This window comes from Siniperca chuatsi, linkage group LG15, assembly GCF_020085105.1.
Source record: "Siniperca chuatsi isolate FFG_IHB_CAS linkage group LG15, ASM2008510v1, whole genome shotgun sequence".
Taxonomy (NCBI): Eukaryota; Metazoa; Chordata; class Actinopteri; order Centrarchiformes; family Sinipercidae; genus Siniperca; species Siniperca chuatsi.
The window spans coordinates 15,335,752-15,350,368 of NC_058056.1; the positions used below are offsets into that span (position 1 = coordinate 15,335,752).

The 14,617-nt window shown below is 40.1% G+C and overlaps 1 protein-coding gene across 3 annotated transcripts in view; it reads right to left on the reverse strand.

The window, feature by feature from the left end:
* asap2a (ArfGAP with SH3 domain, ankyrin repeat and PH domain 2a) overlaps nucleotides 1-14,617 on the reverse strand; it is a 65,836-nt gene that overhangs the window by 14,766 nt on the left and 36,453 nt on the right. The window contains exons 5-15 of one of the 3 annotated variants that reach the window (XM_044165844.1): nucleotides 12,126-12,175; nucleotides 8,408-8,537; nucleotides 8,085-8,170; nucleotides 7,737-7,812; nucleotides 7,522-7,608; nucleotides 7,128-7,136; nucleotides 6,206-6,309; nucleotides 3,368-3,437; nucleotides 2,764-2,851; nucleotides 1,916-1,964; nucleotides 1,450-1,616 (exon numbers count right to left, since the gene is read on the reverse strand). In XM_044165844.1, coding sequence (XP_044021779.1) covers nucleotides 1,450-1,616; nucleotides 1,916-1,964; nucleotides 2,764-2,851; nucleotides 3,368-3,437; nucleotides 6,206-6,309; nucleotides 7,128-7,136; nucleotides 7,522-7,608; nucleotides 7,737-7,812; nucleotides 8,085-8,170; nucleotides 8,408-8,537; nucleotides 12,126-12,175 — 916 coding nt within the window. Of the gene's footprint in view, nucleotides 1-1,449; nucleotides 1,617-1,915; nucleotides 1,965-2,763; nucleotides 2,852-3,367; nucleotides 3,438-6,205; nucleotides 6,310-7,127; nucleotides 7,137-7,521; nucleotides 7,609-7,736; nucleotides 7,813-8,084; nucleotides 8,171-8,407; nucleotides 8,538-11,649; nucleotides 12,086-12,125; nucleotides 12,176-14,617 lie in introns of those variants that run through there. The other 2 variants (XM_044165847.1, XM_044165846.1) reach the window with 2 other exon arrangements.

The window sequence follows — 14,617 nt, forward strand, 5'->3', positions numbered from 1 at the left end:
AAAACAAACAAGTAAACATGGTTGTCATGAGAAAACATTTTGGATTTGGTTATTTCCTTGCATTACAAAGGTTACGACTCAGGAATTTGTGATGGATTACTTATCTCAAAGAAGTATCATGTCTATGCGAGTTCAAACCACAGTGAAATAAAATGATAACTAAATGTTGCCTGGAAGGTAGAAAATCTGTTTAAAACGTATGGTATCCTGTGGAAAAATAATAAAATAAAGTACACCTGATTTCAGCAATAATCATTTAAAGGTTCTATATGTAACTATCAGAAAACCTTTGTTAATAATGACACCTTTGGCCATTAAAGTGAACTGCAGTCAGCATCCTGTTGCTCGCACTCGCCGCTGAAATAAACACTGAATGCTGGGAAATAAATTACATTCATATTTAGAATAACGTTACTATCTGTAATGTTCCTATATTTTATTTGGCCATTGGCTCCATGATACTAACTAGCTTGACATTTGCAAATCACTCTATCAGCCAACACCATGAAGCAACCAACACCAGACCATGCGCCACCCACACCACACAGCCAAGCCACATCCAACCAGCCAAGCCCAGTTAGCTTAGGTTATAGTTAGCTAGTTGGTGGCCCCTGCCTTGCATCGCTCTTGGCTAGTACAATATACACCTTTGGTTTGTACCGTTACATGATTTATTATTGGCTAAAATCAACACTGTTTGTCTTAATACATAAGTTAATATCATGGTTCACATTAGCTGGTGAAGTAATTTGGCAAGCTAGCCAAATAACATAACCACTCAGATAGCATTCTACTAGCGATAATGTTAGCATGCAAGCAAGCTAACGTTAGCCAGCCAGCTACCACTCAGCCACACTGCATGTATCCGGCCGCCCCACAATGCCAGCCAACAAAGTAACCTGCAAACAGCAAGCCAACCGATTTACCAGCCAGATCAGCCCCGGGAGTCTGGATGAATTAACTGACATTATCTACTCAAGAGAGTATTTTGCAATATCACAATATATTTCACGCTTTGCAGTAATGTTAGCTTTGACTTTGGACTTGTTGTGTTGGACTCTGTGTTGTAGTGGGTGCCGGTCATTTGTGTCATCCATTTAGCTAATGTTAGCTAGTGTCACAGTAACACACTGCTGACACTGTGGGGAAGCGGAGAGAGAAGGCACTCGGGAGCGCGCATAAACGTCACATCCTTTGGATTTTCCCGGAAAAACCAAACCTTTACATTGAAATCAGTCCACAGGCTGTTATAGGCAACAGAGTCAGTCGGGGAATGTCTAATTTTTTTAAGTTACGTTACAACTTGTTGACAAATTGGCAATAAAAAGTAATTAATACATAAAATGAATACATAAAATGCTTCAGAATCCTACATATGGCAGCTTTTAAGATCATAAAATGTGTTTTGATTCTGTGCTGTCAATCATTTGTGAGATCCTTGCCACTCACTGGGCGCTCCACAGTCACAGCACACGTCATTTCCCGTCATCCTCTTGACTTCTCCGAGGATTGCTTTGGTCAGCTCCTGCACGATGTTGTTCTCGCCGACATGCTGGTCCCCTTTAAAGGCCTGATTCAGCGCTTCCTCCTTACTGTTCTGTAGCACCGAGATCCAGCTGGAGGAGGGAGCAGAGGAGAGCAGATAGAAGGAGCGCATGGGACAAGTGAATCAGGCAGATGAAAACGAGAATAATGACAATGAAAAGGAGAAGGAGCGGGAGGAGAAGGAGAAAGAAGGTTGAGAGGTGGGGATGGGAGCAGCCGAAGCAGAAAGTTATGTGAAGAAAAAGGGAGGGAGTTAGAAAGGGAGAGAAGACTACTAAAGTAAAAGGCAGGAGGTGGGAGGTAAAGACAAGGCCAAGCGTCTGACTGGGTGTGAGGTAGGAAGTGTGTGGAAAGTGGAACAGGCACTTACATCTGACAGTCCTGGTCGTCCTCGGCCTGAAAGTGATAGGTTCTGTCATCTGAAAGAAAAAAGAAATTAGTGACACAACAGAAGAGAGAAGTGGGAGAGCAAAGAAAGGAGAACATGAATCAAAGAGCAGTGGAGAGGAATTAAAAAAGCTGTGAGCGATTCCCTGCCTGACAGGTCAGATTGAGGGTGAACTGCTGAACAGAAAACAAAAAAGCTCTTTTAGCTCTTATTTCTGTCTTCAGATGTGAATCATTTGCTAATAACCAGGGAGACTGAGAACTATTCTTACACCACTGTATCCAAAGCACCTTAAACTACAGTATGTGGTTTCTCCAGTGGCTGAAGCTTAGCCTCTCCAGCTCAATGCCAGTATCTCTTATGTGTGGAAAAACTGGCCAAACCTTAAATGACCGTGAACCGCAACGTCTGTTGCATTTCATTCCTCATCTCTCTCTCCCCGCATCATTTCTTGACATCTCTCTACTGTCGACTTGGTAATAAAAAAGGCTTAAAATACCCCAGAAAAATGCTTTTAAAAAAGGTGTTAGCTACATCTCACAGTCTGATAGACACAGACACAGATGTTTTTCTCAATAAAATGTCAATAGTAAAAAACACCCATCACAATTTGACTGAAAAATGACTGAAACTGTTTGATTAGCAAAATAGTTCAGCTGTAAAGTTGTTTTGTTTGTCTTTATTTAATTGGCATTTGAGGGCAACATACAGACTGGGGAAAGGAGGAAAAAAAAGGGAAAAAGAGGTGGCTTACAGTGAGCACAGACAAAAAGATAAGGAAGGCGACAGATAAAATGAGAAGGAAGGCTAAGAGAGAGGGCTGAACTTACGGGATATGAGGTCAAAGCTTCTCTTCTCCTCAGGATTGTGTTTCACCTGGCAGGTGAGCAGGTTGAGTTTAGCTGGCGGCCGGTTAGCCTGCCAGAAAGAGACGCGAAAAACAGAGAGGGAGCGAGGGAGGGAGGGTAATAACAACAACATTAATGGGCGTGAGCGTTGTGTTTAACTATATCTGACTGCTGCTGGAGCCAAATGAAACATCTGATAAGCTGCTACATGTGAGATGAACTGTGTTAGTGAGACGAGTTGACCGGGCCGGAGCTAAATCTTTATATGGGAACAAACAGAGTTCAAATTTAAAGAGACTCAGCTGAGGCAGCGATGTGAGACAAATGTTAAATTGTGAACTTGGCCTGTGCTCTCTGCTGCTGTCTGTTAATATATTCATGGCCTGCAGCCAGGACACTGAAACTGTATTGTGTGTGATGACTGTGAGACTAAAGAAGTATGTGTGGGAGGTCTGTTCACTTATGTGTGCATCTAAGTGTGAGTTTGTTTTGAATCAGAACAAACGCATCAATCCTGTCTTGTGCTGATTTTTTGGAGCTCAGAGACAAAAAAAAAAAAAGTTATTGAGAGTTATTGTTTACTTACTGTGCCGTGTGAGATGGTGAGGTATCCGTTCTTTGCTGTGCATTTTCTCTTCTGCCACACTTTCCTCAACCTATGACACACAGAAGACAGTGACTAGTACGTCACATACACAGTGGCAACAGACATAAAATATTTAATATGATCACATGTTACAATACAGAACACATGCATTAGTTATGAGACACAGGCTAAGCAGTGTATTCATATCTATTATAAAAAAAAGTTGCATCATTAGTTCTGGAGCTGAAACAGTTAATTAATTGATGAGTTGATCAACAGAAAATTAATCTGCAACAATTTTGATAATTGATTAAATATTTAAGTCATTTTTTAATTAAAAACACCAAATATTATCTGGTTCCAGCTTCTCCAGCATGAGGATTTCCTGCTTTTCTCTGTTTTGTATCACTTGAAAATCTTTTGGAAAAGGATTTTGAAAAATAAGTTAAAACAAAAAATTTAAAAATATCACCTTGGGCTCTGGGAAATAACGATGGGCAAAATCGCTATTTTGTGACATTTTATAGACTAAACAATTAATCGATTAAATGAAAAAGTAGTCAGCAGGTTAGTCTGTAATGAATCGTTTCACTTTCTAATATGAAAAATCTTATTTCAATGTATTTATAACAACTTAGCAATCCACAGTAATTTTGGAGGGAAATACATAAACTGGGTCCAAAAAAAGAGCAAGTGGATCCCAATGGAGATTCTAATGGAAAATGGTGAATCTTCATTTGAGACTAACCAGATATAAAAAAAAAAAAAGTGGGAAACAGAGTATAGTAATTTGTATGCATGCATTAGCCCTCCTCTATTTAATGATCAATTTTTAAATGAAACCCGTACATTAAAACATGATCTTGAAAATGGGATGAGTAATACAGCATATTGCTCAAACCATATACTGAATAGTGAGATTACACTGGAGGAGGTGCAGAGGATAATAGTTAAAGCTAAATGAAATAAAGCTGTGGGTGTGGAGGACATCCCCAATGAGGTCCTTAAACCCCCTAATAAGTTGAATATTTCACATTGTCTATGTCAAACGTGCTTTCAGAATGGTATTATTCCATCTGTGTGGAACAAATCTATAATCAAACCCAAACATCCCTAAATCTGCAAAATCTGACCCTAGAGTTTCATTAAATTACAGAGGTTGGTAGATGAGCAGAATGGTTTCATGAAAAACAGGGCATGTTATTGATCATATTTATGCCATATCCTCTGAGGTGAGAGCTAGACTACAAGAGGGCAAAAATACTTTTGCTTGTTTTGTGGATTTCAAGAAAGCCTTTGATTGGATCAATAGAGATAGAATAGAGAGTATAAGTTAATTTGCTCTGGTATTGATGGTAAATTTTACAATGCTATCAAAACCTTGTACAAAGCCCCAGTTGCATGTTTACAGTTAAATAATTACAGGACTGGCTGGTTTCCTACTCCATTTGGGGTGAAGCAGGGAGATGTGCTCTCCCCCACTTTATGTAAATGATTTAGCTCAAGAAATCAAGCAGGCCGATCTAAGTATACCAGTTGACAATATGAACTTTAGTATTCTGTTATATGCTGATGACATTGTGTTGGTTGCAGGGAAAGAGATTAATTTACAAAAAAATCTGGATATTATGAGTTCATGGTGTAGTAAATGGAGACTTGCTATTAACAGTGAGAGCAGGAAGAGCGTTAGGGTTTTCGATGAATAAAATTAAACTGTGTCCTGACCTTGGTTTTTCAACATTTTCAAAACTTGATTTGAATATGATTTAATAGTTGGCTCAATGTCATTTTATGCTGCAGGACTGTGGAGTTTTAAGGATACCCCTGACAGTAATGTTATTCAGTCGAGCCATGAGGTGTTTTCTGAGGGTGCATAAATATATGGCTAAGCGGGCTACTGAAGAGGACATGGGATGGGTCTCATGTCCTGTAAAGCAGAGATGTGAAATAGTTTGGCTGTGGAACCGCCTGGTCCAAAGGCAGACCAAAAAGATTTTTAACTGGGACACAGCACACGGTTACCCTTGGTCAAGAGAAGTCACTGCAATATTTTCTCTCTCTGATTTACATTTTATTTTCAGCAATAATTAGCACTGTAACATAAATAAAAAGAAAAACCACTAAAGATCCATAAGGAACAATGGAAGGATGCGATTTGGAATAAGCCAAAGTTCAGAAACTTTGTTCAAATCAAAGAGGATTACTACACTGAGCTTTATATACAATTAAATTTACAGAGAGGACAGAGGTCCCTGTGTGCTCAGTTAAGAACTGGCACCTTGCCTCTGGCAATTGAGGTAGGCAGATAAAAAGGTATTCCTGAAGAGCAGTGTTTATGCAGTTTTTGTGATCTTAGTGTTGTTGAGGATGAATTTCATTTTGTATTCCATTGCCCCATTAAGGAATCATTTGTATGAGAAAATGCAGTTGAGGAACTCTGATTTGTTTTGGTTGTCTGAAGGTAATATGTTGAGTTGGCTCCTTAATGAGGTGGTTTTTGCTTTAGCGAGATTTATAGAAAATGCATGGAAACTAAGACAGAGAACACTATGTCCATCATAATAAGACCATATTTGTTATGGAAAGTGAACGTTATGACATGTTGAATTTGTGGAACTGTATGCTGTGATTGGTCATGTGGCCATCCTGGTTGTTGTCCAGTGTTATGCAAGCCCATATGGGCTGGGCACCATAAGGTGCAGGACACTCAAATAAACAAATCAAATCAAAAAAGAAAAAAATCACTTACTTCTACAACCATCATGTGCAGTAACCTAGTACTGTCTTTACCTACAGTACCACAACTGATCTTTTTATTATGTTATTTTAAAAACTCACCCGTCACTTTTCTTGTACAAGTACCCGCTGCGTTCTGTGCCGTGCTCCTTGTTACCCTGCGGCTGGTGCAGACTGTAGGTGGTGCTCTGCCGCACCTGTGAATCCTGGGAAACACATACAAATAAATAAAGAGGACAAATCAGAGCCTTAATACAAATAAGAAACAAAATAAGAAAGCAGGCGCTGCACATAGGATTTTCAAATGCAGTCAAGTGGGTGCCATTGAAGCATTAAATGGCTCTGATTTACGCTCTGCTTCTGGGTCTCCTGCTCTTCTGAGAATTTTGCAAGTATGGACAACAATAGGGAGACTGCTGCTGTGAGTCTGAATAATTTTGTTCACATTGTGATAAGAAAATAAGAGGAGCTTTTACGCCTCTGAATCAGAATCTGCAACAGCAGGTGGCCGACAGCTGTCATTAGCTAAGTCAAAAGACTTAAGTTTAACAGATAAAACCTTAACTAGATTAAATTTAACTTGATTTATCTTTTGGATATTCAGGTTTGAGTGCAATGTAACAACAAGAAGGACCAAACAAAGGCCAGATTTTTGTAATTTCCTTTCTGGAAGCACTACGGGAAACAGAGAGGACGACTTCTTGAGGCAGGCTTTAATGATTTTGTGGTGTGTGCTGACACACTCACACAGCCAACAGGATAATCTTGGAAGAGCAGGAACGCAGCTCCAGCTCCAGCTTTTCTCATTGAAAAGTCATTTAAAATAAAAAGCACAACTTAAATGAACCAAAGCACTGAAACATGACCATGTCATATTTGAACAAAAACATGGATTATCTGCTGCTGTAAAAGCACAGAAAACAAACCATTGATCTAGCACTACAACTGAAGCAACACCACAATGGAAACACAATGCAAACAACCACAGAACTGTTTTTTTTTTTTTTTCAAGAAATCGACTTACTCTCCTAGACTTGTTTCACAAAAGACGGAGGCAGAGAAGGAAAGAAGAAAACAAGAAAACAATCTTCAGATGAGACCGGGAGTTAATAGTTCACTGAAAAATCACATCCACTCATTCGGGTGTTGGAGAAAATAGAAATTGACAATGCATGTATGAAACAAATAGGAAACACCTCAGCCTTTTTAAGACAGATTGAAGGTGCTCTTGAATCAGCTGATACATGGTTGTGTGGACCCCAACTATGATAGAGTCCCACATCAATACCAACCATGTTCAATTTAAGACGTTAAAGTATTGTGAGGTTCAGGATTGTTTATATCAAATATAATCTGATTTTAGAGCCGATTTATAGGACCTTCAGCGCCATGTGTGTGCATACGTGTTTGTGTGTTACCTCCTTCTGCTCCACCTGTAGTGCAGACTTGAGGACGTCTCTTAACTGAGTCAGCTGTTTCCTCTCCTCATCCTGCACCTGCTTTATCTGTCATAAAGGAAAGATCGAGAAAACAGGAGAGAAAGAACAGCGAAGAAACACATATGACGCACATGTGATATAAATATCAGAGTCGAGTGAAGGAGGAAAGATAACAGAGCTGCTAGTTTTCTCACCGTGTGCAGATCTGTGGCCAGTTTTTCTATGGAAGGTTTCAGGTTGTCCACGGCTTTCAGCCCGTCCTGAAAGAAACTGAACAGGGAGCACATGAATTTAACATAGCATGAGCACATTAGCATCACAGAACTGCCACAAAATGGGTCCGCATTTATGTGTGAGTGACTTAAATTGTATAAACTGACACTTTTCCGGTCACATGACACCATTGGGTAATCACAAATCGAAAGCAAAACACTGCTCTCGACACATTTCCCTACAACTATAATAAGCTGTAACTAAACATGTTTTTCTGGTTCACTGGAAACCACAGCAGTTTAAATGGGTATAGGATTTGTGTGTCTTACTTGCACTGTGCGTGGAAGTACTTAATGAGGTTCTGCAGCAGGTCCACACCCTTCTTGATTTTGATCTCATTGACTTTGAGGAGATACTGTAAACATATTGAATACAGATTTAGTCCGACAGAGTGAGGCCGGGTTCAGTCAGAGGGAACGGAAACTCGGCTCCATCTCAAACATGTAAATCCCTTTCATCTCATATCTACACACTTCAAAGTAAGACATCTTCATCTTTCAAGTAAAGTTTTATTAAAGTTAAACATCAAAGAGGAACAGACCACACAAACATACTAAATGTAATTTAAGATTTGTATTCCAAAAGGCCTAACCTCACACATCTGCAGCTGGAAGAATCTCCTCTCCTTCTCCATCTCTTCAGCGATTTCTGCCCCACTGATTTCCGTCCTGATCATCCCGTGCTGCCTGGCGTGCTCTTTTTTCTCCTTCTCTATCTTGGTGCTGGCAGAAAGTGACATCACAGGGGTCAAAGAGCACATGGCACAGCCATGACAGCACCACAAACGCACAAAAAGTGTGGTATTGTGTAAAATCAGCCCTGTTGCTGTCTGGCAGATAAAGGAGTGGCTGCCCGAGAAGTCCGTGGTTTCTTCTAATTAAATGGTTATGGGTTTGAGATGGTTAGTTTTAGCTATAAGGTTGGAAATGACTGGGATTTGGGGGGTTTATGGTGCAACAGTAATGTCAGTGTGTCTGTGTACTGAAGGTTCATATAAACCATCCAGGTAGTATGCAGTCTTTAAACATTAAAATTAAGGCGTATGATGTGTTTTTAAGTTCTGTTGTCGGGCGAGGTAACCTTGGCATTTAACCCAGTAGGGATGCATCTGCTTATGACGGAACACAAGCACAATCACTTGTTTTTCTCTTACAACACTGCCATAACAACACCTATAACACCACCACTTCAACCCTGATGTAGAAATAAAGCCATTCCTGGAGAAAGTGATGTTAATGGAGGTGTCCTGAAGGCATTGCATACTCCACAGAGTTTAACACTGAGGTTTCCCTACCCGACAACCGAACTAAAGAAGCCATTCAGATACACAGCAAACAGTTATCCCCGATTTTATAGTATTGCATTTCCAGATGTTCAATGTACTGAAGTAAACACAAAATTTGCGGAAGAGAAACAGCTGGCTAATTGCACTGACGCTGCACTGATTCCACTAAAACATGTCTGTGTTGTTTGAACATTTTAAATCAGAATTCCCAAGAGAGGGGTTAAACTGCTCATCAGTGCTTTTGGAGGGTATAAAACCTTTCCATCATTATTATAAAGCTTGTTAGCAAAATCAAACACTTGTTCTTTCTCACTGATGATGGCAATTGAAACCGGTACATAAATCAGAAGAAATTAGTAAATTCCTCTGGCTGACATCTGCTTTCTAAACTCAGCAGTCCTCATTCACTGAGTCAGACTGTCTGTTATAATTCTTCAAATAATAATAAGTTCAAATCCAAAGGGGAATGTATTTTTAAACATAATTGGTGTTTATTAGGTCTTTGGTTATGTGTAGGTATTATTATGTAGATATGATTAAGGCTAGGTATGGGTTTAAAAGGTCAGAGACAGACCTAGGAGGGCATGAGCAAATGGTGTTCTTGCACTGGCTCTGGTGAAACCTTTCACATGCCTGGTTGCCTGACAGTGAGTATTCAGGGCTGATTTTTCACAAAGACCGTAAACTCTACATACAGTATCTCGCACAGGCAATCAGGAAAACACACCACACACAGGAGGGGAGGAGGCACCAATACATGCAACAGGGCATTCTTTTCCATATGCTGTTTTTCTGATAGCATATTCCCTACAAAAAGGATGCAGCGGGTTGTTTCCTCTCAGAGAAACAACTGTGTCGGTGACCGCTAACCGTTTGAGAGCTGTTCATGTCCATCGAGATAGACTTCCCTCCCTCATGTTCAACTGTGTTATCGGTTTGATCTGCAGCTAGGTTCATTGCAATATATGACAAAAACAAAAAAATACAAAAAGGCCATTCCAAAACTCAGCTTTAAAGAGGAAAGATCAAGGTGGGACTGCATGAGCCATCTTAAAACATTCTGTTATAATATAAAACTACCAACTAGTCTTAAAGGAATGCATTGACATTTTGGGAAATACATTCGTATTCGTAATATATTCGTTTTCTTGCCGAGAGTTAGATGAGGACCCCAACTTTTAGTTTAGACGTTTTTTGTACGGATGAGACAAACGGGATATAGCATGTTAATTAGTGAGCTTTAGCAGTGCTGGAAGGCGGATTTTGTTAACTTTGAACAGAGCCAGCTAGCAGCCGGCTTATTTTCACCAGCTTATTTTCCAAAATGTCAAACCATTCCTTTACCATTCCTTCTTAACTGCCATGTTACTCCCTCTATATTGTAATTCATGATGTCTCACCACTTTAAAAAGGACAGAAAGAAATTCTTCTGGATTCTTGCTGTTGCACAATAAATAGCTAGTGTCCCTCAAGCAAAGTGGTTTGTATTTTATTTTTTATTTTGACTGCACACCCTGACTGGGTTTCACACTTTAGTCTGCAGCTACATTGAGCTTCAGTTTTATTGTTAATATTCACTGTAAGGCAGGATGGATATTAGAAATGAAACAAAGTTTGGCATGTTCACAAAGGCTGTGTAATATGGTGCTACGAATAAATGCTCACTTTGACTTGTTTGTTTAATGAGATCAACTGTGCATCGTGGTGGGAGGAGACGTAATTAAAGTCAGTCTCTTATTGCTATTCCAAAACACTAAAGCTGTTTGTTTTTACCAACGTAATCGTCTCAGACATGGTTGGTAAACCGGAAACAATCAGCCTTAAAGACACAAATAGTTTCGACAGCCTTTAGTTTTGTTTGTAAACTCGCCATTCTGCCAGAGTGAACAAGTCAAATAACATTTCATTGCGAGTATACTGCTCGCCTTTGTCAGGACATGAATCTTCAGCCCTGACAGCATTACAGCATCATCAGGGCTACGACTAATAGAGAGACACATGTTAGCCAGGCTGTTTGGCCGCCAGCCAAACTGACAGTTGCTCAACTGATAATTGGGCTGAGAATCCATTTATTTTCAGTCCTGTCAGTTCAGGGAGTGATTCACCAATTGGAAAATAAAGACAAAGATACATTCTGTGTTCAAATTTAGGAAAAATGGTCAGTTTAAACACTCCTCCTGAATTAACAGCATTCAAAGTGAGACAACTCCCGACCTGCAGACTGAAAACAGAATTCAAACTTGGGTGTCGGGTGCAAAGAGCTTGCAAACCAAATTAGGGAATCAGAAATCAATTCATCTCTCTGTGTCTGTGAATGTGAAAACAGTCTGTTATTGTGACAGCAGAGAGATCAGAGACGACGGGTGTTTGGTTGGTATTCCAATCAAGCAGAAAACTGAACTCTATTGATGGCAAACAGAGGCCATCAATAGAGTCAAATCATAAGTTGGGACGGTCAGGAACGGTCACATAGCATCCAGCTGAACTCTTGATGTCAGTACAAAGACTGTACTGTCTGATCAAAACGGTTTGGAGAGAAGATGTATTACCCTTTCAGTAAAGAATGTCCTTTGCAGCTTGTAAAATATATGAAAGTGCTATAAAAAGTCATGTGTTTTTTGCATGCACAATCACAATGGTGTGTCAGTGTGGAAGTGGAAAGGTGATGGTGAGGGCTGGTTATTCACATTATCAAGGAAGTGTTGACAGATAATCACAGGGGGGAGGTTAGAGGGGGAGAGCGGTTAGTCGAGACAAGTCAGACAGGGACAAGACACATACTGCACATTTCATTTTAACATACTAACTGACACATGTATGGCTTTAAATCGGCAAGTTAATACTAGTTTGGGCTGCTGAACTGATTGAAATTCAAACTAATGATGACTGTTTAATCACAAGGTTTTAAGCATTGGGTCAACATGTTGCACAGTTTTAACCAATTAACTAACAAATCATCAAATATCTGGTTCTATTTATGGAAAATAAATGAAAATTTGCTGAGTATAAATATTTGGTTTCTTACACTTTTGTTTCGTAGTCCTTCCAGGCTTTGTCAAAAGGCTTTTTCAGATCCTGTGAAAAACACAAAGCAGAAATCGTATACAATGGTCTGGAATATAGTGCTGAAATGATTAGTTGATGAATTGATCAGTTAATCAACAAAAAATTACTCAAAAAACAACAATTGTTGATACGATAGAAAGCTCCAGAACAGCAACTTAATGGACCTTGTGGTGAGATTGTTTTTTTCAACTACTATTTCCAGGGTCAAGAATTAACTTTCAAGAGCCAGGCAAGCTGTTTCCCCCTGTTTTCAGTCTTTGTGCTAAGCCTAGCTAACTGGCTGCTGGTGGTTGCTTCACACAGTATTTACTCACTTACAGACCCAAGAATGGTATCGAACTCCTCATCTAACTCTTGACAAGACAGTTAATACAAAAATTCCCTAAAATGTCGATTTCTGTAATTGAAAAAATTCTAGCTAGATTAATCAAAACGAAAATAATGATTAGTTGCAGCCCTACATGAACAGAAGCCAAATACAAGTTAAAAAAATAGAAAAACAGTGGTTTAATGCGAAACAACAAATGAGGCCTAAGGCTGTACACAGCAATTTAAAACACAATGCTTACTAACCGTTGAGAAAAATACTTTCCTTTCTCACTCACTAATGAACAAAGCTACTGTGTGTGTGTGTGTGTGTGTGTGTGTGTGTGTGTGTGTGTGTGTGTGTGTGTGTGCAGGTGTGTGTTTCATCACTATATGAATCAGTAAGCTGAATCATCCTCCTCCCAGATGCAGAGCCCACAGCTGTCTCAGCAGGGAACTGGGCGAGGTTATGGTGGAGCGTTTTAGGGAAAGCAGAAGCACAGTGCAATCATTTTTGGCATTCGTAACGTGATTCCTCAGGTCACACCGACAACAGGCAATGCTGGATTTCTCATTGTCATGGGTGTGCTTTCAACAGCTGCTTGAGCAAAGTGCTTGATTAAACAGCAATTAGGACAAACAAAAGCAGACATTACTGGGTGCAATTGGCTGTGTCATTTCCTAAAAAATACAATTCAACAAAATGAATTGTTGCCTGATACCGTAGCCAGAATGCCAGGAAAGTCCGCTCAACAGCTTGCAAGAATAATCAAGAGAATTATGTCAGATTTAACTCATGTTCTCTTTGTAATTAAACACCAAAAACTGCAGGAAGCACCTGTAGAATCATGGCATTGAAATTAGGTTTTTAGCCAAAGAAAACTCAAACCCATACTAACATTTAGCATTTAAATCTTAAGCAGCACTCATATCTGGCTTACTGTGCATTTATGTCCATGAATGTGAAAAGCACACATATTTCTGTTCGGCTGGACAGACAGCTTATGGCTTATGTGCATTGTTAGAGCTCCAGAGAGGACTGCGATCCCGCTGTTGACCTCCACTTCAACAGCAGAGCAGTGGCAGGCTCAACCTGTCAGCCCACAGGATCGCGGTCTGGTTCACTAGGCCAAGCCAAGGAGCACTCAGCCATTCACTCAACCAGCTTGAGGGCAGAAACCGCCAGAGGAAAGAGAGCATAAAAGACTATAAAAGTACAAAAGAAGCTGAAGACCAAAGTGAAAGAACGAGCCTGTGAAGAAAAAAAAGTCAAAGCAACAGAGGAAGCCGCTAAAAAGAACGAACTGCAGGTCAAGAGCGAGCCACAAAAAGAGAGAGGCTGAGCGGAAGGAAATGTCAGAGCCAGAGAGAGGAGAAAAATGGTAACAATGGCTAAAAATACCAGATACAGGCACCGCTGGGCAGAGAATGGCAGAGCAGAATAGGCCAAGGCACAGGGCAACACACTCCCTGAGAGCAGCAATCTGATTCCCTGTCTGGCTGAATCCAAAGGACGGAGGAGGAATGTCATGCCCTTGACAAGGGCCTCCATTTGCAACTCGCCTGTTACTACCTACTACCACACATGTCCAGGAATAGCACTTCCTGTTATACATTCCTCACACCTATTCTCACCTCAGTAATGAATGTACAACATGGTTGGCAGCAACAAAGGCAGAGTTTAGTTTGGATCCGTAGTACTGGTACACTTTTGGATTTGCACAAGGGTCAGTTGGTATTTAGTCATGCAGATAGTTTTGTTTTTATTTGGTTTTCAGATCCCTCCGCCTCCACCGAATATGGTTTGCAGTGCTCACAGCTTTGAAAAATTACATTTAAAAGAATCAATAACAACATCTGTTCCCAGATATAGTGTCCCTGTTATGCTGGGATCAGACTACACAATATTTTTGTCTTTAAACACAGGTCACTATGTCAGATTAGGCAAATAGAGTAATTTATTCTTGTTGTGACTTGGGCAGGAGACATAGCAGACTACTTGTTGGATCCCAGTCAACCATAGCTTGCTGTCTTTCACAATTTGGTGATTTGGAAGGAGGTGCCGACCAACATCATTCTGCTTTCACTTTGCCATGTTTACAGTTGTGCACAGAGGAACGCTTCTTGCCCCAGTAGGCTATCGTC